The 25873-nt window shown below is 41.9% G+C and overlaps 1 protein-coding gene across 1 annotated transcript in view; it reads right to left on the bottom strand.

Moving 5' to 3' along the window:
- The window catches only part of adgrd2 (adhesion G protein-coupled receptor D2), a 133144-nt gene that overhangs the window by 64302 nt on the left and 42969 nt on the right, over nucleotides 1-25873 (bottom strand). Inside the window, exons 18-19 of the mRNA XM_067969489.1 lie at nucleotides 23453-23568; nucleotides 13425-13545 (exon numbers count right to left, since the gene is read on the bottom strand). Of these exons, the coding sequence (XP_067825590.1) occupies nucleotides 13425-13545; nucleotides 23453-23568 (237 nt within the window). The remainder of the gene's footprint in view (nucleotides 1-13424; nucleotides 13546-23452; nucleotides 23569-25873) is intronic.

The following is a 25873-nucleotide window of genomic DNA, read 5'->3' as shown; positions in this document are numbered from 1 at the left end:
CTGGACTACTGAGCTGTTTAGCCAAATATACAGGTTAAGTGGCTTCTTGGCTACTTTAGAAATGCTAAGAGATCACTATTGAAAGTGAATGCCAGCTTTTTTGGTTCCTATTAATTAAATTGCTTGTTTCAAAACTGCACTTCCTTTCCATTTTGTTAGTAGGTCCTAATTGACCATGAAACAGGGGTATTTAAACCCTGTTTCAGTAAAAGAGGCAAACAGCTCTAAACTGGTACTCTCACTCAGGAATGTGAGTGCAGTAGGTGGGGCTATTCTGAGGTTGGGGTTAAGATAAGTTGCTGCTAGCCAAGTAGAGACAGCATTACTCAGCATCTGGCCACACTAACACTTGTTCCCGGGGTGCTTGATACTGAAAGTAATGCACAGACATGTTCCACTTTGATATATGCAAAAATTAGGCTCAACGAAAATGTTTTTAAAAATTCAGGTGTCTATTAAAAATTGATTAAAACTATTTATTTTAAATAAAACATTAAATATGTTAGTAAGTGAATGAGCTGACATCTAGGATTTCAGATTTACTGTGACTGTTATAAAAGATCTGTTCAGCGGCTACAACGATTTATTTTCAAATGTCAAAACCAGTGACTCATTGAAATGCATCAGATATTATTTTTCAGCGGAGCTCACACAAAATGCTGTGTATTAACCTTTAGTATCAAATTATCTTACAACTACTATATCACTTTCTGGTAGAGCATCTGCTGTGGCTCTGTGGAGAGTACGTTCACCTCTAACTCAGAAGGTTCATAGTCCCACTCCAGGGACTTGAGCACAAAAATCTAAGCTAACAGTCCAGAGCAATGCTGAGGGAGGGCTGCACTGTTGGAGGTGCTGTCTTTCAGATGACATGTTAAACCGAGACCCTGTCTACCCTCTCAAGAGGAAGCAAAGATCCTATAGCTCTATTTCAAAGAAGAGCAGGGGAGGTGTCCTAACCAATATTCATCCCTCAATCAACATCACTAAAACATTTTAGTAGGAAGAATAAAGAGGCCACATACTCCTTGGAAAATAAAAGCCTACATGGGGTAGAGGAGCAGAGGGATCTGGGGGTACAGATACACAAATCACTAATAGTAGCAACAGGTTAATAAGATCATAAAAAAAGCAAACTAAGCACTGGGGTTCATTTCTAGAGGGATAGAATTGAAAAGCAGAGAAATTATGTTAAATTTGTATAGAACCTTGGTTAGACCACACTTGGAATACTGTGCACAGTTCTGGTCTCCATATTATAAAAAGAATATAGAGGCACTGGAGAAGGTGCAAAAAAGATTTACTGGGATGATACCAGAACTGAGAGGTTATAACTATCAGGAAAGATTGAACAGGCCCTCTAGAAAAGGGAAGACTGAGGGGTGACCTGATAGAGGTCTTTAAGATTATGAAAGGGTTTGATAGGATGGATGTTTCCACTTGTGGGGGAAATCAGAACTAGGGGCCATAAATATAAGATAGTCACTAATAAATCCAATAGGGAATTTGGGAGAAACTTTGTCACCCAGAGAGTGGTTAGAATGTGGAACTCGCTACCACAAGGAGTAGTTGAGGCGACTGGCATAGATGCATTTAAGGGGAAGCTGGATAAGCACATGAGGGAGAAAGGAGTAGAAGGATATGCTGATAGGGTTAGATGAAGTAGGGAGGGAGGAGACTCATGTGGAGCACAAACACCGGCATGGACTTGTTGGGCCGAATGGCCTGTTTCTGTGCTGTACATTCTATGTAATTCTATGTAACGTGAATGTATACTTACATGTAATATTGCTTCATAAAATGTGAAAGTACATTCTTGAGAACCCAATAAAAAAAGTAAAATATAAATTGACTGAAAATTGTGATAGCAGGAAGTTGGACAGGAAGTGTGTTAATACAAAATATTTTTAATAATACACAATTTACAAATGCAATGAAGTAAGGGGTAGAGGCCTACATGCTGAGTGGAAAAGTAGTCAACATCCTTAAATCAATAGTGCTTTATTTTAACATACTCTGTAAACAGCTTTGGAAATATCATGATGAAATAGGATAATGCTAAACATTAGGCTTACTAAATAAACAACTGCCTCTCACAAAAGAAACGGGAGTTAAAACCACGCTTACTATTTTACACCATGACTCCTTTTCTGTCAGCATTTCCTAGTGTTAAAGCAAAAGATGCTGGATATTCTCTTGTCCATTATGGTGTACACAATTTATCTGTGTTAGCCGGAGCACGTGTGGCTGTGTAGAGGTTGAATTTAAGTCACAAAATTCAGATAAATTAGTTTTTAAAATATTACACTAAAGGCAATAGTTGAAGCATACCACTTCATGTTCTGCTGACTTGATTTATGTTATCTGCTTGTTTTTATCACGGCTAGATAAAATGGCTGCAGTCACTGCTATCCATCTTGCAAGATTTCCTGACTAAGTGCTGTTCTTCATTTGGACTATTTTGGCAGGGTAAGTGGAAGTAATATTGCTGGATTGCTGCCATGACCTGTCCTTCGACAAAATACCAAAGACTCCTACAGGAGCAGCTTTACTGGTTAATTTGCCAAACCAAGCAATGATTTGATGAATTTCCAATGCAATTTTGGATTAACTTAAGTCCAGCTGCAAGTCTGAAACCCTGAGAATACTAACTACTCACAATGTTAACAACGAGGGCTTGTCTAATGAACCACGATGCTGCAAATTCTTTTAATTGCAAAAAAAGGATGTTCAACATGTCCTTTTGGTTATTTACTTACAAAAAGTATGTATAACAATGTATCCCTGAGAAGTTATTCTATTTAAAAAGTAATCGCTGAAATAGTAAGCAGTGCCACAGTCACAATACAATTGCTAATCTTCTGTAATACAAAACTGTTCAAAAAAGGAAACGTGCTACAATTACATATTTTTGGAACTGTAGCAAAGTATAAAATATTTTAGGAATGCTCATGAAAATATATTAATGGGGTCTTCCTTGTAGAAGGTAGACAGCAACTTACATTTAGGCACAGATTGAGCAACCAACACCAGCAAACAGATTAAATCTGGTCATTCTCATCATTTGTTGTTTATGGTACTTTGCTGTACACAAATTGGCTGTCACGTTTATCTATTTAACAGCGACTGCACTTCAGTAACAATTCATTAGATGTGAAGTGATTTGGGACATCCTGAGAGATGTGATAAGGCACAAGTTCTTTCTTATACTTTGATATGGACTCAGAAATTTGTGCAACCATTCACTCACCATTTTTTTCCCCAAACTGTTTGGACAGGAGCAGATTACACTTTTTCAAACCACTTGCTTCTGAATATAATCCCGCTTAGTTTAATTTTATTACTTTTTTAAAAATTGAAGGATTCTAAATGGATTTTTAATTAATTTTAAGTCACCTCATGTGACGACACCAATGTGGATCAGCAGGTCTGCCTAAGATCAGTGAGAACTAAGCAAATAATTTAATTTTACAAGTAAATGTCATCATCATCCTTGGTCGACTATTGTCTGAGCTCCTGTGGCTGTCCTCCACACCTCTTAAGGCAGGGACTTGAACCCTGATGTTATGTTCTGGACTGTCTACAGTTGATCTTTCATTGACTCGTCATGTACTGCAGCTGCATCACGACTTGCAGGTTATGGATGCCGTTGGCTAATTCAAGGATGAGCTCATCCACCATTTGATGGCATCACTCCATCAAGTGTTCCACTGCCATGGGCCTCCATCAGCCGTGGTTCAGTCGGTAGCATTCTCGCCTCTGAGTCAGTAGGTTGTGGGTTCAATTCCCACTCCAGTGACTTGAGCTCAAAATTCAGGCTGACACTCCAGTGTAGTACTGAGGGAGTGCTGCACTGTCAGAGATGCTGTCTTTCAGATGAGATGTTAAACCAAGGTCCTGTCTGCCTTCTCAAGTAGATGTAAAAGATCTCACAGCACTATTTTGAAGAAAAGCAGGGGATTTCTCCCCAGTGTCCTGGCCAATGTTTATCGCTCTACCAATATCACTAAAACAGATTATCTGGTTGTTATCACATTGCTGTTTGTGGGGCCTTGCTGTGCGCAAATTGGCTGCTGCGTTTCCTACAACAGTGACTACACTTCAAAAAGTGCTTCAGTGGCTGTAAGGTGCTTTGGGACATCCTGAGGTCGTGCAACGCGCTATATAAATGCAAGTTCTTTCTTTCCTCAGGCACTCATCCGCTTGAAGCCGGATGAGCAAATGTAATGTTGGCCTTTTTCTTAAGGGGGTTGGAATACAAAAGTGAGGAAGTTATGCTTCAGTTGTACAGAGCATTGGTCAGACTCTGACTGGAGTTCTGGTTTCAGTTTTGGGCACTGCACGTCAGGAAAGATATATTGGCCTTAGAAGGGGTACAGCAAATATTCACCAGAATGATACCGGGACTTAACGGGTTAAACTATCAGGACAGGTTGCATTTTCCCCTGCATTTGGAAGGTGAGGGATGATCTAATTGAGATGTTTAAAATGATAAAGGGATTCAATAGGGTAGATACAGAGAAACTATTCCCTCTGGTGGGGGAACATAATCTTAAAATTAGAGCTAGGCCATTTCGGAGTGAAATCAGGAAGCACTTCTTCACATAAATGGTAGTGAAAACTAAAAATTGCTCCCCCAAAAAGCAGTGGACGCTGAGTCAATTGAAATTTCCAAGACTGAGATCAATAGGTTTTTGTTAGGTAAGGGATATGGATCAAAGGTGGATAAATGGAGTTGAGGTACAGATCAACCATGATCTAATTCAATGTCGGAACAGGCTCGAGGAGTAGAATGGCCTACGCCTGCTCCTAGTAAATATGTTGTCACTTTCTGGAGGTGGCCAGGTTACTTAACCGCCACCCAGTACTTGGCGTTGACCAGTCACAGGTAGTGCCGTCTACTGTCATTATGGTTGCAGGTTTTAACTCCTGCCCTGACTCCAGGTAAATGTAGAAGTAGAATATCCACTGGGATTTAGGACATATAGCAGAGTGGGTGAAGAACTGTCATGTCAGGTGTATCTTGGAGAATTGTTTTTTGCTTTAATGTGATTGAGCAGAAATTTTTTGGGAAGAGACACCTTTGTATAATTTGATTGGGGAATACTGAAAGTAAAATATAATCAATTGGAAATGAGAAAAATAGAGTTACTTAACTAAAGAGGAAGAATAAAATTGACAGAAATTCACAACATAAACTGCAGTTGTGATGTATGTATCAGACACAAAACTTTTAGTTATGTGGACAGATAAATCTAACAACTTGCATTTATATAGCAATATTTTATTCTTAATCTCACAATTTAGTTTAAAGTAATAATCTGGATTTACCTTTTCCATTCCTTTAACCATTATCCCTCTACAAAATCACTTCTCAGACACTTTGGGGTGGAAATTGGCATTACTTGCGCCTGTTCTGTGGGCCTAAAACGGTTGTAACAAGGCCTGATTTTGGGGACCAATGTCTTGCACCCCAAGGACAACTAAAAAACATCTGATCCAAAATTGGGTCGTGCCATTTTCTAGGCATTTAGGCATGGAATAAAGAAAGATATGTTTGGGGTTTGGCACATTACAATGCTAGCAGGGCTGCAAAGCCCTTTAAATTACACATGAGCAATTGTAATAAAGAATCAAAGGTGTTTTATGAATGGAAGTTATCAGTTAAATTAAAGAACCAACTTTTGAACCATTTCAGAGTGTAAATTTTACACCGACATCTACGAAGGGTCAGCAGTCTATACTCTGCCACAGAATATCCGCTGCACAAAGACTAAAACGAAACCATTGTATTACATAAATCATCAGTCAACTTTCCAACTTTGTTAATATCCTAAGTTCTGAAGCTGTAACAATGATTGGCCTTGATCATTCAACAGCAGTTACTTTACAGATCTACATTAACACCTCAGACTGAAATTGTCTGGACTGTCTCCGTTAACATGTATAAAATTATTTTATGAAACCATTCACCACTATCCCTCATAGTTATAGAATAATTTGTTTTGATGTTTAAAATGCATGTTTATTGAAGAAACATTTTTGCTTCAACTACCAAGTTTGCCAAGGTTGTCATTTTTCAGATTTTGAAAAGAATGGTGATCACAAAATGAGGGATGCCATTCGGCCCATTTTAATTCATCCTTCTGTCCCAGTTTGGATTCTTCACCAAATTTGATTACATTGCATTGAGTTTTTGAGCCTAGGTCACTTAGGTAAACGAGAAACAATAATGATCCAAATACCAACCCGTAAGACTCATCACTCAGCACTTCTCCCCATCCCGATATAAACCCTCTAATGAGTATTTGGCATTTTCTACCCTTCAGACAGTTTCTTATCCATTTCCTGGGTTTATCCTGAATCCCCACAGCTTTGCATTTGACTAATAGTCTATCATGAGGGACTTTGTCAAGTGTCTCTTTAAAGTGTAGGTACACAAAGTTGTAGGGCTTTCCACTGTCCACTTGGGATGTAACTTGCTCAAAGAAGTTGAGATAACATTTAAACTGCAATGGTTTTACTCTTCGTATTAAGCTAAGTCAGAAATGATAACTGTTGAACCAAGGTTGCTGTGGAAGTAATATTACATCTGTTAATTCTGGTTACTATTAATTGCTGATTTTTTTCAATTATTTTAATTTAATACCTCTGAGTGCTAGTTTTTACAAGCGAGACTGTGAAAATTACCATTTCATCTTTAAAGTCCTGCATTGATAAAACACAATCAGAATTGTACTTATGTCTTATTTTAAATACCTGTAGACAAAATATTAACTCACTAAAAATAAAATTGATATTTCCTAATTAATCATAACAATTTCCACCTACCATAACAGTGTCTTAGTTGCACCGATGAAAAAGCTGCACCTATAAATTTTACTGCAGCAACTTTTAGGCTGCAATAGTCATGGTTTACAGGTCATAAAAATCTACAGAAGATGTGACTTCTGTATGGAACTTTACAGAAACGAATAATGACAAAATTTCTGGTCTTAGGGATGCAGCTGACGATGACGTTTTTACTATGTCCTTCCTAGCACATTAACTCTTTTCCCAGGAGGGTCTAAGTGATTTGTACTGAAGAACAACAATTGAAGCAGTAAAATATTTTTAAACAACAGATAATATTTAGGCTGAAAAGAACAAAGAGAGCAGTTGGAGAATTGCTTCCCATTCAAAGAATGGAGGTGAGCCTACTAGTAGCTAAAATGTCTCTTCATTTGCATCACCTATAGATCACTAGGATCATAATTAAGTAATATACCACACAGGGGACAGCTAAAGACTCAGTCAGTTTCAAATACCTGCATAAAGGATAGATCCGCCAAACAGCTGCTCTTCTTCAGAATAATAGGCAGATTTTTACTAAGGCACTTGAACATCTGTTGAATTAGTCATGAAACATGACCCCATCTGTTGTTACTGTATGCTCCATGTGTCCATCCTTCAAAACCTGAACTCAATACATCAGGGGAAAAGTTGGATAGGGCCTGTTATTGGGCAGGAGTAGCGCAATCTGCAATTACCCCGCGCCCATGGCCCCTGCGCAGGCAGGATGAGACTTTTGTCGGGCCTGAGGACTTACCTGCAATCTGCATTGGAAATCAGCATTGAATGAGGATTCCATGCAATTTGCACTTTCCACCAGCAGGGAGAGCCCCAATCTCTTAAAGACAGGCTGTCTGTTAGAAATCTCTTAAAGGTAGCTGGGACCTGTTAGTTGCTGAAAATAACAGTCTGCAATCTGCACAAAGTATGAATAGAGATCAGACATCGAACATGTAAAACACAGATGCAGGTCCTGTCCCTATGTTTACACACTGATGAGTTATGTTAAAACATTGAATAAAGGTTGCGCAGCACTAAATCCCACATCCTCCAATCTGCCAGATCTCACCAATCTGCTGATCTGAGTTCGTACCAGGCCTGCGAGAGTGCATGCATCAAGGTTCTCTGCTGATGCATTAGGGGCCTTGGTGCAAGAGATGGACAGAAAGAGGGACATCCGATATCCGCAGGGGGATTGGGGGGCAAGAGGCCCTCCAGACATATATCCAAAAGGCAGTGGGAGGCAGCAGGGGACGAAGTCAATGCCAGGCGCACAGCATCATGAACATGGATGCAGTGCAGGAAGAAATTCAATGCTTTGACATGAGTGGTCAAGGAGAGTGAGGTCAACTGTCAAGTGGCATCTCCTACCAACTGCACCACCAGCCGCATCCACTGCTCCACCCACTACACCCCCCATCACCCACATACCAACAAACTCTTTCCATCAGTACTCAACTCTTCCAATCAGATGCTTCCTCTCACCCTTACACATTACCACTGTTGCAAGCCGCACACCCACAACTCACAGGCCACACACACTGGCAGTTATTCAACCATGACAGGCACATCACCCAGACACATGTACCGCTTTCTTGCAGGAGAAGGTGGCGCATATCAGGAGGCAGCAAGTGGCAGTGGCATTACGCCCCTCGAGCCTGTTCCGCCTTTCAATGAGATCATGATTGACCTGTAACATATCTCCATATACTCACCTTAGCCCCATATCCCTTAATACCCTTGGTTCACAGAAATCTATCAATCTCAGATTTAGAATTCACAATTGAGTTAGCATCAGCTGCCGTTTGCAGAAGAGCGTTCCAAACTTCTCCACCCTTTATGTGTAGAAGCATTTCCTAACTTCACTCCTGCACGTCCTGGCTCTAAATGTTAGGCTATGTCCCCTAGTCCTAGTATTCAAGTCTAGTAGACCTCCAAAAACAGTTACAAATGTCTCGGCAGCCACAAGCAATAATCCAGACACTAACCTGTAAATCCTGCATGGTCCCTTTAAATAGCACTGGTGGGGATCCTCCAGGCACTCTAAGGCACATTCAAGTGGTCATGGTTAAGACTGTGCATTGAGTTGAGTGTTAGACACCATTTTAGGACTTATCACTTTAAATCAGCATAGCACACTGATTGTATCCATTTTCCCCTTACTCTACATGCTTCCAACATTCGTTATCTGCGCATGCGCTAACTCCTAAACCAAGATGGTGTCCGGCGCACGTCACACAGGAAACGTGCGTGCGCAGCCAAGACGCCATCTTGGTACTTCGAGAGGCCGCGTGGCTCTGAAACAACGAGCGCTACATGGCCCAATTTAGCGCCCATTGTCTTGCTCTGGATTTCAGTTTTATCACTTTATAATCTTCTGTAACAAATTGATATTGTATTAATTTTTTAAAAATAATCTCAGCCTTGGGTCCACTGCACTAGGTTTCACTTTATTCCAGAAGAGCACAAACAAGTCAAGAAATTCCTTCTAAACATCTGGAAGTGATTTTTTTTTTCTTGAACATTTCAATGCATGAGTGGTTGAATGGTTTGCTTGAGTACACCCATGTTTGCCTTTGATTCATCTGGTAAACCATCTAATCTGGGAATGATTTTTAGACCAACAGAATTCCCAGTATGCATCAGCTCTGCATATTTACAACATTAGAAGGAATGGGTTTACTTCATGCTGAACGTTCTCCCATTATCCTTGGATATTAGGCAATCTAGACCTGGGGGAACTCTCATGCAAACGTGTACATCTGAGAAGAGGCTTGATTATTATTATTATTACAATGAAAAGTCTACATTTTGTCCTGCCCAACATTTATCGCTCAATCAACACCACCAAAACAGATACACTATCAGTTAGCTCATTGCCATTTGTGGGACCTTGCTGTGCATCAATTAGCTGCTCTGTTCACCTACAGAACAACAATGACTACACTTCAAAACTAATTTGTTGGCTGTGAAGCACTTTTGGATATCCTGAAGTTGTGAAAGGTGCTATATAAATGCAAGTTCTTCTTCCTTTCAAAATGAGAAATTTGTGGAGTAAATGGGTATGAACTACATTGACAGTAATGCCAGTAACTCCGATGTAATGTACTGTTTTATAAATAAATACATTTAAACAATGAAGTAAAAGATGAACCCTTACCTGCATATCATTCATTTGTGCATAACTCATATAAATACTCACAATTATGGCTAATCTGTGTACAAAACTTTAATTCACAGTAAATGACAATGTGCCATATATGACAGCTTGCTCAAAATGCTATTTGTGAAGGTAATAAATCCTGCATGGAAGTGTGACAAATACTGAATTTTGTGGTAGTTCACTCTAGTTTATAAGTAAACCCTCTCCTTAATCTGCTTAAAATACAGTGACTTACGTTTTCTGAGTGTCTTTATCCAGTCTAGGAGATGAGAAAAAATACTTCACGAGTTTGCCTTGTTTCAAAGGCAGCTGTAAGGAAGGACTGTTATTTTCTCTAGACAATCATTAGTTTGTTGGCGAGGGATGTTTAATAGTCCAACATATCTCCTTTTTTTTGGACTAGGATGAGAGGCAGCAAGCCTGTTTGGCAAAGTAATTTTTGATTCTCAACTTAAAGGACAGGAAAGCTGCTCTGAAACTGTCAGTGCCCAAGTTCAAGAGCTTTGTTTCTTGCTTTCCCTGAGTACTAAATTCATACCAGCAAAGCAATACTTGCTTTGACACACCAACGAGCAATGTTATGAATCCACAATCCAGGGATGGAGGTGTATAGCTTGCCAAAAGCACCTATTGGAAATTCAGGCACACACTGCCCACGATTTTCCCATCAAATAGGCTTGTACAATTACCCTTACTGTACTTACAACAATCAAAGTACATTTTAAAGATACATCCTGAAGATTATCCTGACACTAAACTGCTAGCTCACATCATTAAATCAACAGTTTTTTAAAAAAATCAAAATGTTTAGCACCCAAATGTGAAGTAATTTTGTGCGACGTGATAACAGCTGAGAAATGCAACAAAATTAGTAATTGGTTTCCCCTTAATATTTAGCGGCAAACTTATTTGAAAGTTTTAACTTCTGCGTTATATTACACTTTCTCCTCCCACATGACAGACATCACTGTTAAAAAAAGTAAATGCCATCTAAGGAGTAGGCATGGAGGAGTTACTGAGCCCAATACTGTCAAGCAGAAAATACAGTCACTAGCTCAGGATGGTTCACAGATCTTGTCATTTAAACTGTGCATGTTAATTCAGTTCCTCAAACTGCTGGGCACAGAAACTCCTCCGACAAATTATATCAGTCAATGATGTCATGCAGTGAGCATTCACTATTTAAATGAAAAAAGTTCTAAAATCAACACATGCAAGAAAGGAAAGGATACTAAAGTTAATCAGAATTACAGGTTTCATTTTTTAAAAGTGGTGCATTGTCCTGCTGAGGTGAGAGAAACTACTTCAAGAGATTGACTTAAGTTTTCTGAAAGAAAAGATTGTACCCTGTAACGGATTGACATAACTTAACTGGAGGAAGCATTCAAGCTGGAGTTGAAATGTTATCAGTATGAGAAGGGAAGAGATTTATTACTACAGTAGATTTTTATGGGTACTGAATTGAAAGATTTATGGAAAAGACAATTCTCCAAATATTTTGTGACTATTAACATTTTGTCAGTCTACTTATTTAGTTACTTTAACTACTTATCAAAAAAATTCTAGATAAGGTTAAATTCATGAGTTTTAAGCGTTTTATGTAATCCATGCTGCACTTACCAGCATTTCATTTGTCCTATTAATCACTATATTTTATACCAGTGAGAGGTAATTGCTTTCGTATTGTCATTCTTCTGGGAATTAATTAGCTTGTAAAATGTATTCCAATACAGGAAACACTAGGAATTTGTCTTGAGGTTTAGACATCTACTGCATTGGATAGACTTTTGTAATTGATTTACGTAACCAATTATTTGTGTTAGTATTGCTTTAAAAAATAGTTAACTCTTTCTCATCACAGAACAAAAGATTCAACCAGCATCAAAGTGGTGCATTGTCCTGCACTACACTTGTACTAGGAAAAGGATATATTATAGGTGAGTGTGTAACTTTGTTCAAGAAGGTCAAAAGGGACATGAATCCTATAATGTTATAATTCCTCACTTCCCAGGACAGAAGGCTCTCCCAAGTCCCGTCAAAGCACTGTGTGGTTTTGAGTGTTCTTCATCGCACTAACCAAAGCAGCATAGATCAGACAGCTATATGTGAGTCATTGCAAAACTGGATTCATATTTCAAGCTGGCAACACAATAAATTTGAAAACTAATTTTTAGTCTTTAACGAAGTTTGAAGATGTGATCATGCTTTTTTATAGTTCTAAAGTATATAGCCCCAAAATGACCTACTCCGCTGCTAGTATGGATCATCGCTGGGCAAGAGCTTAGATTGGAGAATCAGGAGTGGAGGTCAGCATATCTGATTTGCAGGGCACCTGATTTTTCGGCCATTCAAATCAACAGCTGTTAAATTAGTTGCTGCAAATTGGGTGCGCTGACCTCTGAGCCAGATTATCTAATTACCTTCCTGTCAAGCGAGAGTTCATGTCAGGAATGGAGTCTTGTAATTTAGGGGCCTACTTGGTTCTAAATTTTAATAAATTTTCAGCCACTACAAGTTAATTCAAACAGTAATTGTTGTGTTGTCTGTAATTCAACATTGTATCAAGCACCAGTTTGTATACAAGGATGAAATAAATGTAGAAGTTATATATCATATCATATTCAAGCTGCAATTCAATAGACTTTTATTTTAAATTTAATGCCAAAGATGAGATCTCAATTTTAAAACATATGGTGTACAATCTTCAAATCTATGTCAGGTTTTCTAGTGGTTTGAACTAAATTAAGTGCTAGGTAAGTAAAACACTGGGTTTATTCAGACGTCATGTTAACACTTTTCTGCTGCAAAATGTTTTGAAATGGACTATCCAAAATGATCCAAATCTAGACAAATTTGGGTTTTCGCAAATAAACCAAAAGTAGCACTATTTAGGTCATTTGTCAGTCTTGGCTCAGTGGTAATACTCTTGTCTTTGAGTTAGAAGGTCATGGGTTCAAGTGCCACTCCAGAGACTTGAGCACATAATCTAGGCTGGCACCTCAGTGCTGTACTGAAGGAGTGCTACACTGTCAGAGGTGGTGTCTTTTGGGTGAGATGTTAAACTGAGGCCCCATCTGCCCTCTCAGATGAACAGAAAAGATCCCACTGCGCTATTCGAAGAAGAGCAAGGGAGTTCTCCCAGTGTCCTGGCCAACATTTAACCCTCAGCCAAAACCTAAAGCAGATCATCTGGTCATTTATTTCATTGCTGTTTGTGGAGACCTTCCTGTGTGCAAATTGGCTGCTGCATTTACTACATCATAACAGTGACCACACTTCAAACGTACTTCATTGGCTGTAAAGATTCCTGAAACAATACTTCATTTTTACTTATAGAGTAAATGAAATAAAACTTGCCTTCATCTCTTAATCTTTCTTGATGAAAAGTGTATATACTTAAGTATGTACAAAGGAAATCATGCACACTTACCTGGAAGGAATTAAGCACAACAAAGATATATGCAAGGACAATATTGAGATGGACCAAAACGCCACAAAACCAGGTCAGACCCAACACTGGCAGAAGAATTACCACTGGCTTGATAGCTGCCCTGTAAACAAAAGAAACATTGTAAAGAAAAGTTTTTACATATTATACAGAATTATTACTGAAGGATAAAGTGAACTATAAAATAAATATAGTAATGGGGCAAACATTTCAAAAAAATATTGGAGCCCCCGATTTTCTGAGGCCCGGCCAGTGGCGCATGGCGTCTGTATGGCGGCAGAAAATTGGGTGTGCAAAAAACTGAGGTTTATTGTTAAGATGGTATTAACATTATTGTTAAGATGGTATTAACATTAACGTCAAGCGCCACACCAAACCTCGCAACTCTGGGCTCCACCTACAGTGTGCTCATCATCTAATTAAACGGAGTGCACAGGTTGTCTTGGGACCTGGTGTGCTTAAAGTGGTTTCTTAAAGGTAGATGACAATTTTCAGTTGGTGGAAGTTTTTAAATGATATTTTGTTGCTTGCGTTGGTTGACATTGTTGTGTAATCCATTGCATTTATGTTTTTTTTTCTTCCCTTTCTTTCATTATTCATCAACCTGAAATGTTAACTCTGTTTCTCTCTCCACAGATGCTGCCTGACCAACTGAGTGTTTCCAAGATTTTATGTTTTTATTTCAGATTTCCAGCATCCGCAGTATTTTGCTTTTGTGTGAATAGAACTCCATTCTTGGAAGTAAAACAGTCGAGCCCTAAAAAGCACAGATCATCACAACAAGAACAACTCAGATCGATTCTGAATAAGACCAGAGACACAAAGGATGGAAATGAAATGACCACAACTTACAGGATGACAATACATTTTGAACAACAGAAACATTAGGTAATTTGGCAGATTTTATTAATTAACTAGTTTTATATAACTAATAGCTTTACTAATTAATTAAGCAAGCAGTCAGGTGGTAGCAGTACAGCAAGGTGGTCCTGAATCCTATATTAAGTTGAAGTTTGTGAGTCACACATTAATACAATTAAGCCACATTCATTATAGATCTGGTTTGTTGTTCAAATGTCAAAATTTTTTTTAAATGACTAATTTTCTGCTCTAATTCAATTATGAAGTTTCACAATAAAATTAATTTAAAATTAAACTAAATTTAGCAAAGCAGTATTTTGACAATAGGTCGGATGCCTGAAATTAAAACATTATGGGGTAGATTTCAACTTTCACCGCCAGGGAGAAAACGATCAGGAGCGGATTGACCTCCTGTGACACATCTCACCTAATTTTCCTTTCCATTGACTTTAATGGGCCGGAAAATCAAGTGGGGTGCAAAACGGGCAGCCAATCCACTACCGCCAGTTTTCCACCCGATGGTGAAAGTTAAAATCTACCCCCATGGGGTTAATCATTTATCAGTTGTCCAGCTTAGTTTAAAAGTGGTGTTAGGTTGCATTTTTTCCCATGTTTAACGGGGCGTTAATTTTTTAATGTTGGTGGCTCAATTCGGCAAATTATTAGAAGAAGGTGATCCGACTAATTTTATCCAGGCAGCGTTTCCTGGGTTATAATTTGGCAGACTTACCTGATTAGTCTCACTATTCCAGGTCTTATTTTAATGCTGACCAGTATATTGATAATGATTTTTTTTACTCATATGCAGTCGCAGTAATGGAAACAGCTAACTCTGCTGTACTGATCCAAAAAGAATAAGAACAACAACAATAAATTGCATTATACAGTGTCTTTAACGTAGGAAAATGTCCCAAGGCACTTCACAGAAGTGTAATCAGACAAAAACCGAGCCAAAGAAGGAGATATCAGGAGGGTTGACTAAGCGCTTGGTCAAAGAGGTAGGTATTAAGGAGGGTCTTAAAGGAGGAGGGAGGAGAGAGAAGTGAAAAGGTGAAGAGATTTAGAGACGGAATTCCAGAGCTTAGGCCCTAGATGGCTGAAGGCATGGCCACCAATGGTGAGGTAAAGGGAGTAGAGGATGCACAAGAGGCCAGAGTTGGAGGTACGCAGAGATCTCGGAGGGTTGTAGAGCTGGAGGAGGTTACAGAGAAATAAGGGGCAAGGTCATGGGGGATTTAAAGACAGAGATGTGAATTTTAAACTGGAGGCATCGAGGGACCGTTAGCCAAAATAAGTCAACGAAGGATTGCGGGACTTGGTGCAGGATGGGATATGAGCAGCAGAGTTTTGGATGAGCTGAAGTTTATGGAGCACGGAGAATGGGAAGTCGGCCAGGAGTGAATTGGAATAGTTAAGTCTGGAGGTGACAAACACATAGATGAGGGTTTCAGCAGCAGATAGGCTAAAACGGGTGGAATCAGGCAATGCAACGGAGTTGGAAGTAGGCGGTCTTTGTGATGGGGAGGAGATGACAGGATTTGAACACAAATTGGCTACAATTGGATAGGCGAGATTGGAACCAAGTGAGGGCCGTCCAAATCAGTTGAAAAAATGATGTCGGAGGAGGATGGTGTGGTCGACCATGTCAAAGGCTGGAGAGAGATCATGAAGGATGGTGTGGTCGACCGTGTCAAAGGCTGGAGAGAGATCACGAAGGATGGTGTGGTCGACCGTGTCAAAGGCTGGAGAGAGATCATGAAGGATGGTGTGGTCGACCGTGTCAAAGGCTGGAGAGAGATCACGAAGGATGGTGTGGTCGACCGTGTCAAAGGCTGGAGAGAGATCACGAAGGATGGTGTGGTCGACCGTGTCAAAGGCTGGAGAGAGATCACGAAGGATGGTGTGGTCGACCGTGTCAAAGGCTGGAGAGAGATCACGAAGGATGGTGTGGTCGACCGTGTCAAAGGCTGGAGAGAGATCATGAAGGATGGTGTGGTCGACCATGTCAAAGGCTGGAGAGAGATCACGAAGGATGGTGTGGTCGACCGTGTCAAAGGCTGGAGAGAGATCATGAAGGATGGTGTGGTCGACCGTGTCAAAGGCTGGAGAGAGATCACGAAGGATGGTGTGGTCGACCGTGTCAAAGGCTAGAGAGAGATCACGAAGGATGGTGTGGTCGACCATGTCAAAGGCTGGAGAGAGATCACGAAGGATGGTGTGGTCGACCGTGTCAAAGGCTAGAGAGAGATCACGAAGGATGGTGTGGTCGACCATGTCAAAGGCTGGAGAGAGATCACGAAGGATGGTGTGGTCGACCGTGTCAAAGGCTAGAGAGAGATCACGAAGGATGGTGTGGTCGACTGTGTCAAAGGCTGGAGAGAGATCACGAAGGATGGTGTGGTCGACTGTGTCAAAGGCTGGAGAGAGATCACGAAGGATGGTGTGGTCGACCATGTCAAAGGCTGGAGAGAGATCATGAAGGATGGTGTGGTCGACCATGTCAAAGGCTGGAGAGAGATCATGAAGGATGGTGTGGTCGACCATGTCAAAGGCTGGAGAGAGATCATGAAGGATGGTGTGGTCGACCATGTCAAAGGCTGGAGAGAGATCATGAAGGATGGTGTGGTCGACCGTGTCAAAGGCTGGAGAGAGATCATGAAGGATGGTGTGGTCGACCATGTCAAAGGCTGGAGAGAGATCACGAAGGATGGTGTGGTCGACCATGTCAAAGGCTGGAGAGAGATCATGAAGGATGGTGTGGTCGACCGTGTCAAAGGCTGGAGAGAGATCACGAAGGATGCGGATAGTGTACCACGGTCACAGTCACAGAGGATGTCACTTTGTGACTTTGATAAGGGCCGTTTCAGTGCTGTGGCAGGGGCAGAAACCTGCTTGGAGAGATTCAAACATGGAGTAACGGGAAAGATGGGCATGGATTTGGAAGGCAGCAATACATTCAAAGATTCCATGTGCAGGCATCACATTAACAGTCACTGTACATCAAAAATAATTAAATGTATGAGGCACTTTGAAACATTTTAGCATGATAAGCTGTTGTATAAATGTAAGTATTATTATCTAGATTAATATTGAGAGAACACAAATGTGTATTCAAATGTAGGTTTACGTGCTACAAATTCACTTTACAGTGCAGTACTGAATGTATATGGATATAAATGCAGTACACAACTGTACCAGGCAGTACATTCTGTACATAAATGAAGTAAGGCAATGTAGTGGGTATGTGTCCAAGTAGGTATTTGACGGTGAACGACCTCACCCGCCATCAGCACGAGATTGGAAAGTCGTGCCGCGTTGCCCTGATTTTCAAATATGTGCCGGCAGCAGGTAAAGTTCTTGCCACTCAGGAAATTTAGGTTATAATGTAGTCAGAATCAGAGTCCCTAGGAGAAAAAAAAGTATCATACTGGACTGAACATTCCAGAAGCAGTTACAGCTCCACCCAGCAGGGTGAGCAGCTGCCCTGCTGAATAGTCCACAATGCTTGAACTATGTTGGTTTATCTGAATAGATAATGGGGTAGATATTGGGCCTAATACGCTTGGTTTCCTGGCGGAAAATTAGGGCAAAAAGAACTAATTTCAAGGTCCAACAGGCCATGCCTGACCTGCGCCTGTGTTACGAACGCTGCCATATTGATAGAGGCGGATTTGCAGGCGTCTCGGGCAGTGGCGTACAACAGGTCCTTTATACATGTCATTGACGGGACTAATGCCTGTTTTAGGCTCCCTTGCAGAAATTGGTTGGGATTGAGCGGAGCAGGTGCTGGCCCTGCACCGTTCAGGATTTTTTAGCGGCTGCTGCCGCCACCAACAGGTACGTTAAAATTAAAAATACATTTTAAAAAGTGTTCTTGTGGAGCCAGGAGGAGCATGTGTGCTGCCCTGACCCCACAGCCCTCGTAATCGACCCTCCACTTCGAGGAAGCACTGAGGATAGCAAGGGCACAGAATGTACTCTGGGTGGGGGACTTCAAAGTCCATCACCAAGAGTAGCTTGATCACACCACTACCGACCGAGCTGGCCGAATCCTGAAGGACATAGCTGCCAGACTGGGCCTGCGGCCGGTGGTGAGAGAACCAACACGAGGAAAAAACCTATTTGACCTCGTCCTCACCAATCTACCTGTCACAGATGTATCTGTCCATGACAGTAGTGGTAGGAGTGACCACCACACAGTCCTTGTGGAGACGAAGTCCCATTTTCACGCTGAGGACAACATCCAACGTGTTGTGCAGCACTACCACCGTGCTAAATGGGATAGATTCAGAACAGATCTAGCAGCTCAAAATTGGGCATCCATGAGGCAATGTGGGCCATCAGCAGCAGAATTGTATTCCAGCACAATCGATAACCTCATGGCCTGGCATATCCCTCACTCTACCATTACCAACAAGCCAACCCTGGTTCAATGAGGAGCGTAGAAGAGCATGCCTGGAGCAGCACCAGGCTTACCTAAAAATGAGGTGCGAACTTGGTGTAGCTACAACACAGGACTACAGGACTACATGCATGCTAAACAGTGAAAGCAGCATGCTATGGACAGAGCTAAGCAAAGGCTATGGGCCCCGACAACATCCCGGCTGCAGTGCTGAAGAATTGTGCTCCAGAACTAGCTGCGCCTCTAGCCAAGCTGTTCCAGTACAGCAACAACACTGGCATCTACCCGTCAATGTGGAAAATTGCTCATGTTCTGTCCACAAAAAGCAGGACAAATCCAATCCGGTCAATTACTACCCCATCAATCAATCATCAGCAAAGTGATGGACAAAAGAGCTGAATTCCAGAGGTGAGGTGAGAGTGACTGCCCTTGACATCATTTGACCAAGTGTGGCATCAAGGAGCCCTAGTAAAATTGAAGTCAATGGGAATCAGGGGGAAAACTCTCCAGTGGCTGGAGTCATACCTAGCATAAAGGAAGATGGTAGTGGTTGTTGGAGGCCAATCATCTCAGCCCCAGGACATTGCTGCAGGAGTTCCTCAGGGCAGTGTCCTAGGCCCAACCATCTTCAGCTGCTTCATCAATGACCCTCCCTCCATCATAAGGTCAGAAATGGGGATGTTCGCTGATGATTGCACAGTGTTCAGTTCCATTCACTACCCCTCAGATAATGAAGCAGTGCGTGCCTGCATGCAGCAAGACCTGGACAACATCCAGGCTTGGGCTGATAAGTGGCAAGTAACATTCGCGCCGGACAAGTGCCAGGCAATGACCATCTCCAACAAGAGAGAGTCTAACCACCTCCCCTTGACATTCAATGGCATTAGCATCGCCAAATCCCCCACCATCAACAAACTGGCGTTCACCATTGACCAGAAACTTAACTGACCCAGCCACATAAATACTGTGGCTACAAGAGCAGGTCAGAGGCTGGGTATTCTGCAATGAGTGACTCAACTCCTGACTCCCCAAAGCCTTTCCCTATGTACAAGGCACAAGTCAGGAGTGTGATGGAATAATCTCCACTTGCCTGGATGAGTGCAGCTCCAACAACACTCAAGAAGCTCAACACCATCCAGGACAAAGCAGCCCGCTTGATTGGCACCCCATCCACCACCCTAAACATTCAATCCCATCACCACCGATGCACTGTGGCTGCAGTGTGTACCATCTACAGGACGCACTGCAGCAACTCGCCAAGGCTTCTTCGACAGCACCTCCCAAACCCATAACCTCTACCACCTAGAAGGACAAGGGCAGCAGGCACATGGGAACACCACAATCTGCACGTTCCCCTCCAAGTCACAGACCTCCTGACTTGGAAATATATCGCCGTTCCTTCATCGTCACTGGGTCAAATTCCTGGAACTCCCTATCTAACAGCACTGTGGGAGAACCGTCACCACACGGACTGCAGCGGTTCAAGAAGGCAGCTCACCACCACCTTCTCAAGGGCAATTAGGGATGGGCAATAAATGCTGGCCTTGCCAGCGACACCCACATCCCATGAACGAATTAAAAAACCCTCCCCCCTCTGCCCCATGCCGATCTAATCTGCCTCCCAAGACTTACTGCAGAGCCGCTGCTGGTGAGGCAAGCGGCCTGATATTCAACAATTTAAAACATGGGAGATGTCTGTGGAGGTGCAACAAGCACTAGCAGCTCGCACAAAAAATGTTTATAAGGCCTGAGGACCAATTTTGGGCCAGCCTTGGGTCTCCCAGTTGGACAGCCATTAGTTATGGTCCTGAAAATGGGTCATAACCAATTTCCACCTTGGATTAAACCCTGACATAGATATTGTCCGTGCCCAGTGTAACAGGTGCATACCTCCCCCACCAGGCTCAGGGTTATGATGGAGGCGGGAGTTAAGAAGGCTGGCATTGGCCTTTGTTCCTTCATCTGCCAGTACAGAACCTCCTGAAAGTCTGAGGTGTCTCCATGTATAACCATGAAGGATCCAGTGACCGGTGACAGTTCTTTGCACCACTCAACAGCAAGGTGTGGATTCCTCTCACTGGATAAATATTTTTACTTTGGTTGTAGATGACAAGCCCTCACCAGTATATTGGCATCCTTCTCAGTGCCCACTGAAACAATAACGACCTTTGCATTGGAAGGAGTGGAGCTGGAAGACAATTGCCTTGAAATTGGACCCTGTTTCGATCATTTGTAGGGCATAAAATGGGGTAAAAAATGACCAATTTTTAGTGGGCTACGTCCCATGTATTGAGGACGCCTGAAATACATCCGATGCCATATAGGCCTTGGTTGATATTCAGGCGTCCTGGGCGGCTATCTTATATGAGCATTAGGCCCACTGCTTATGCTAATGAGGGGCCTAAAGCCTGTTTAAAGACCCCTCTGTAAAATTGGTCAGCGCTGAGCAGAGCAGGTCCCGGAGTAGGGTGGGAGGAGGCACGTGTGGAGAATAAACATCAGCATAGACTAGCTAGGCTGACTGGCCTGTTTGTGTGCTGTAAATTCTATGTAAACTTCTATGTGAAATGAGAATGTTGCAGGGAATCCCTCCACATAGAGTGCTCTGGAACACTGTTGCAACAGATCAGCACCATGGAAATCTTTGTGAATATTGGAAACACTGCATCAAGTTACTGTTGGGAATAAGTGTCAAATGGATCCCCACAAGCAATATGAGAGTTGCAGCAAAGTGTTATGGTGAATTCATGTGAGAAACAAAAATATCTCAGCAAATCAAGTGAATAATAAAAGTGTTGTTGTGAATCCCTGTCAGTAAAATGAAGCATTAGGGCATAACGCTGAAGTAAAAACCCTAAACCGGCAAAACTCATACTGGCAAGTCCTTGTGAGATACGACCATGGCAAATGAATCTTTGCAAGAAACCAGGGTCACACTACATCATATTAAGGAGCAGTAGCATTATTAATATTGTGTATGACTATTGTGAGAACTCAAGCTACTACAGTCATTTGCTTTCAAAATTGAGAATGTCAGGGTGAGTTGTGATTAATTCTTGAAAGACACAAGTGCCTCAGTGAATCAAAGTAAATCCAAGCCATGAAAGCAGTATACTGAATCCCTCTGAGAAACTAGTGTTTCTATGAGACATAGCAAGAAACAAAGAGTGTCTGAACGAGCCAGACTGCTGGAAAAATATGTGACTCAACACAAGAGACTAGAATGTTCTGTGAATCACTGCACTGAACACAAACACAAATATTTCCGCAGAAACTTACCTTTACCTAGTGCTTTTCATGTAGCAAAACGACCTGCTTGAAGGGCGGACACCAAGCAGAAAGTGGAGAGAAATGATGGGGAAATGAGCGAAGACAAATACAAAGACCCAAATTTTGAGCAGAGAGCGGGAAGGTGCAGAGGGTTAGGGAGAGTCTCAGAGTGCAGGGTGTGGTGGCTCTGGCACCAATGGTAAAGTGGAGAGGGAAGAGGAGGGATTGCACAGTAGACCAAATATGAAAGAGCAGAGATGTGTGCTGGGATGTAGGACTTGAGAAGATTGCAGAGGTGCTGTGGAGCATGGCCATGAAAGACATTGGAAATCTGAAGTCGATAGGCCAGACAACAGGGTGTTAGTGCAGTTTGGCAAAATGCAAGGGTGATGGGTGTGATGAACTTGTGTAGGGCAAGCTACAGGCCACTGTGTTCTTTTCATTCTTTGTGAGGGGGGGGGGATAATATTGTGCATGGTTTACCCTCCTTAGAAGCTGCTGCATTCTTCTCCCCTCCATCCTTTCCTGCTCCTCCTCCATGATACTGGCATAAAAAGGTATGCCTGCACACTGTGTGGTTGTGAGGTCAAAATCTCCCAATTGTCTCACTCCCGCAGATTGTCGGAAGCAAGTCCAAAGCTGTCTAGACCCAAAAAAAACTGCTCAGGGTCATTGTCAGGTTTAGTAATCACTACTCAAACGTTCAGCAGTCTTCAGGCTCAAAAACTCCTCCTTTCTGCCAATCATAGCTGATCCTGGCAACAGTTGCACTGTATATTTCTCTTCTTATCCCTAGTGCATTGTGAGGGTAACACTATGAAATTCCCAAGCTACAGCACCCATTGGTCCTCATAATATATGGCAATTAGGTGCCTGGAGTTTCAGCAGATGGATCATAAAAAGGCCAAATCATGTTTGAAAATTCATCCTCTCTGTTTTTGGGGCAGAAAATTGGCATAATTGGCTTCTGCCCCAATTTTCTGGCCAGTCAAATATGTTGCGCCAACTTTATTCTTCAGAAATGCCAAAAACAGCATGGATTTTCAGGGCCGTGATTTGCATTGGGAACCTAGATCGAGAATAAACCCATAGGTATGCTTGTGTACCATTTCTGGTGACCAGCTGCAGAACAGTGCTTGGCTTAGAAAACATTTGGAAGTTTAGAAGCTTATTTTAAATCTGCAGCTTTACCTGAGGCACATTTTCCACTGGTAGAAAATTCACATGGTCACTTAAGGAAATTAATGCTTCAAAGCACGTCCTTGGATCACGTTTTCCATTTTTTGCTTGTACGTGTGGATATAGTAGATCCTGACAAAAGTATCAGTGCATTTTCTGCATATGTACTTTCATAATGAGTACAAGTGCAGCTTAACTGTCCTTAGATTAGGAAGGTACATTAGCAAAACATGGGTTACTTTTCTCTTGGTACTATCTAAACAATACAGCAGCAGACGTGGATTTTGTTATGACTCACCATGTCTGAGAATAAACACGTTGTGCCAGGCTGCTGTCTGATGCCAACATCATGGAGTGTCGTTGTGAACTTGCAATTGTAATCATCACCACACGACAAAGCACAAATGTATTGATCTGCAATGCAAAAAAAGGAATTTTCCCATTTTACACCAACACTGCTGCAGCCTGTAGGTGAAAATAAACAACAACTTACACTTAGCACCTTTAATGTTGTGAATTGTTTCAAGACACTTCACCTACAAGGAACTGGGAGAAGAGTTAGGAAGGTAAACAAAAGCAAGATCAAAAAGGTAGGTACAAAATATACATAGATGAAAAAAGGACAGTTCAGTAATCCTGGCTAAACCTAAACAGGCAATGGGAATGATGCACTCTCTCAGGACTTTACACAAGAGTGATCAGCTGACCTTGCCTGATTCCATACGGTCAGCTTATGAATACAATTAAACTAGTCTCCCCGCACATTTCTACAGGTGCAGGGACGGCTATGATTGTTAGGGGGTTAGAACATCTGGAGAGCAGCAGGTGCTAAAGGCCTGTTGCTTCCACTTAAAGCTGGCCTGTTTTATTAGTGGAAAATTTGCAAATACAGGAATGGAAGGTGAACAAGGGAACATAGGCAGAACTGTACAATGCAAAGACAATCTGGATATTTTCCTGGAAGAGGTGTAGCAGTAAATGGTATCATATTTGGGCTGAGAGGAACCATCCCCTGCATCCCAATGTACAGCGAGCACAGGAGTCAACAATGTCTAAGGTCGAGCGAGTAGATGGGAAAAAGTTTTCTGGCCTGTGGAAAAATGCCAAGGGAAGGCTGACCAGAATTTGCCAACTGTTGTTAAGTGTATGGCTATTGCATGTATGGCTATGCTAAAAACACTGTACTACTAACCTGATGCAGGATCAGTGAAATAGTATGGGAAGCAATGACACAACCTTTCAGATCTTTCACATCTCCACTTCCATGTTCATTTTTCTGCAGGGCAAATTTTGTGCCTGGCATCCAAAAATACTTCCAATGTCACACATAACTATTGCACTTTGTGGCCCCAAATCAGACTGGTACTTGAAACTATTTATACAAATAATGTCACTGCAACTATTGAAACTTGGAGCCTAAATTTACATGAGTCTGTCAGTTCTGGATTGTAAACAATTTTACAACACCAAGTTATAGTCCAGCAATTTTATTTTAAATTCACAAGCTTTCGGAGGCTTCCTCCTTCCTCAGGTGAACGAAATGAAATCCCCCAAGTTCTGGATTGGACAGGCTAGGACATAGAATTAGAGAACTTTAACAGCAGACTTCTGCTTGGTGACCAATGGTCTGTTTTCGTGCCAATCCCTGGTCGTCCTGAAGGACTGCCCAGCAGCCTGGGCACAGCAGGTGGAAGCATAGGTGAGGCACGTACCACTATGGGTTATGCTACATCTGTCCAATCAGCCTAGTCTCCTCAAAGGACTCAAGAAGTGTCAGTTAGCAGGTCAAGTGCAGCCAGCCAGCCAGCACAAGAATCAACGTGCTAGCAGTCGTTGCTGGGCCCTTTCATAAACCAGCACAAAGTTGTTGATTTGATTAGTGTCCCAGGTGGCGACTTGGAAGATCTGATAGCTAGAAATGTAATGCTGCCACAGCCAGAGATGGAGTTGACCCTGCGGTGGGAGTTATCTGGAGGTTGGGCTTGAAGAGACATCATAACTCAGTGTATGCCTCCCTTGTGAAATGCATAGACAATGAAGGCATGTCTCTTTGACATACTCAGATAGGTGAGGCCAGGCCTGATCATGCAGCCCCTGGGACACGGGCAAATGGATGCCAGATGCCTCAGGTGCAATCATGCCTGCTTTTCTTCTCTCCACAGAACTCCTACTCCAGCTCCAAAGGAGTGCGTAGAGATGGCCAAAGGAATTCCCATGGGAGCAATTTACTTGCTGTAAGTGAAATAGCAGCTGTTGGCAAGGCCATGGTGGAAAGAATTGGAGAAAAACAACACTAAACACAAATAGGAATAATACAACCTGGACAAGGCAGAGAAAGATATCCAAGAAAAACAAACTTTAGATCCAATAGTAAACAATAAAATACATCTTTAAGAAACAAACTGCCAAAGGCCAGAGCAGCTGATCATAGCAGTGACCAGTTTATGAGGATGAGCAGAACTAATGGAGCGACAAAGAAAATTGCGGAATTTGTCAGGAGATGAATTTGCATGAGATTGCCCTAAGATAGGAAATCTAATGAGGCCCTTGCAAACTTGTTTCAAGGCTGCAAAAATTTTACATCAATTATTTGGCACCTTGAAAATTGGGGGCTCCCGGAATAAGTGTACATGCTCATAGAACACATGATTGCTGAAACAGTCCTAATGTGTATTAAAAAAGGCTGGCTACTAGTGTATAGTAGTACTCAGGCCAGTCA

Source organism: Heptranchias perlo, chromosome 31, assembly GCF_035084215.1.
Source record: "Heptranchias perlo isolate sHepPer1 chromosome 31, sHepPer1.hap1, whole genome shotgun sequence".
Classification (NCBI taxonomy): Eukaryota; Metazoa; Chordata; class Chondrichthyes; order Hexanchiformes; family Hexanchidae; genus Heptranchias; species Heptranchias perlo.
This window is presented reverse-complemented; position numbering and strand designations above follow the sequence as displayed.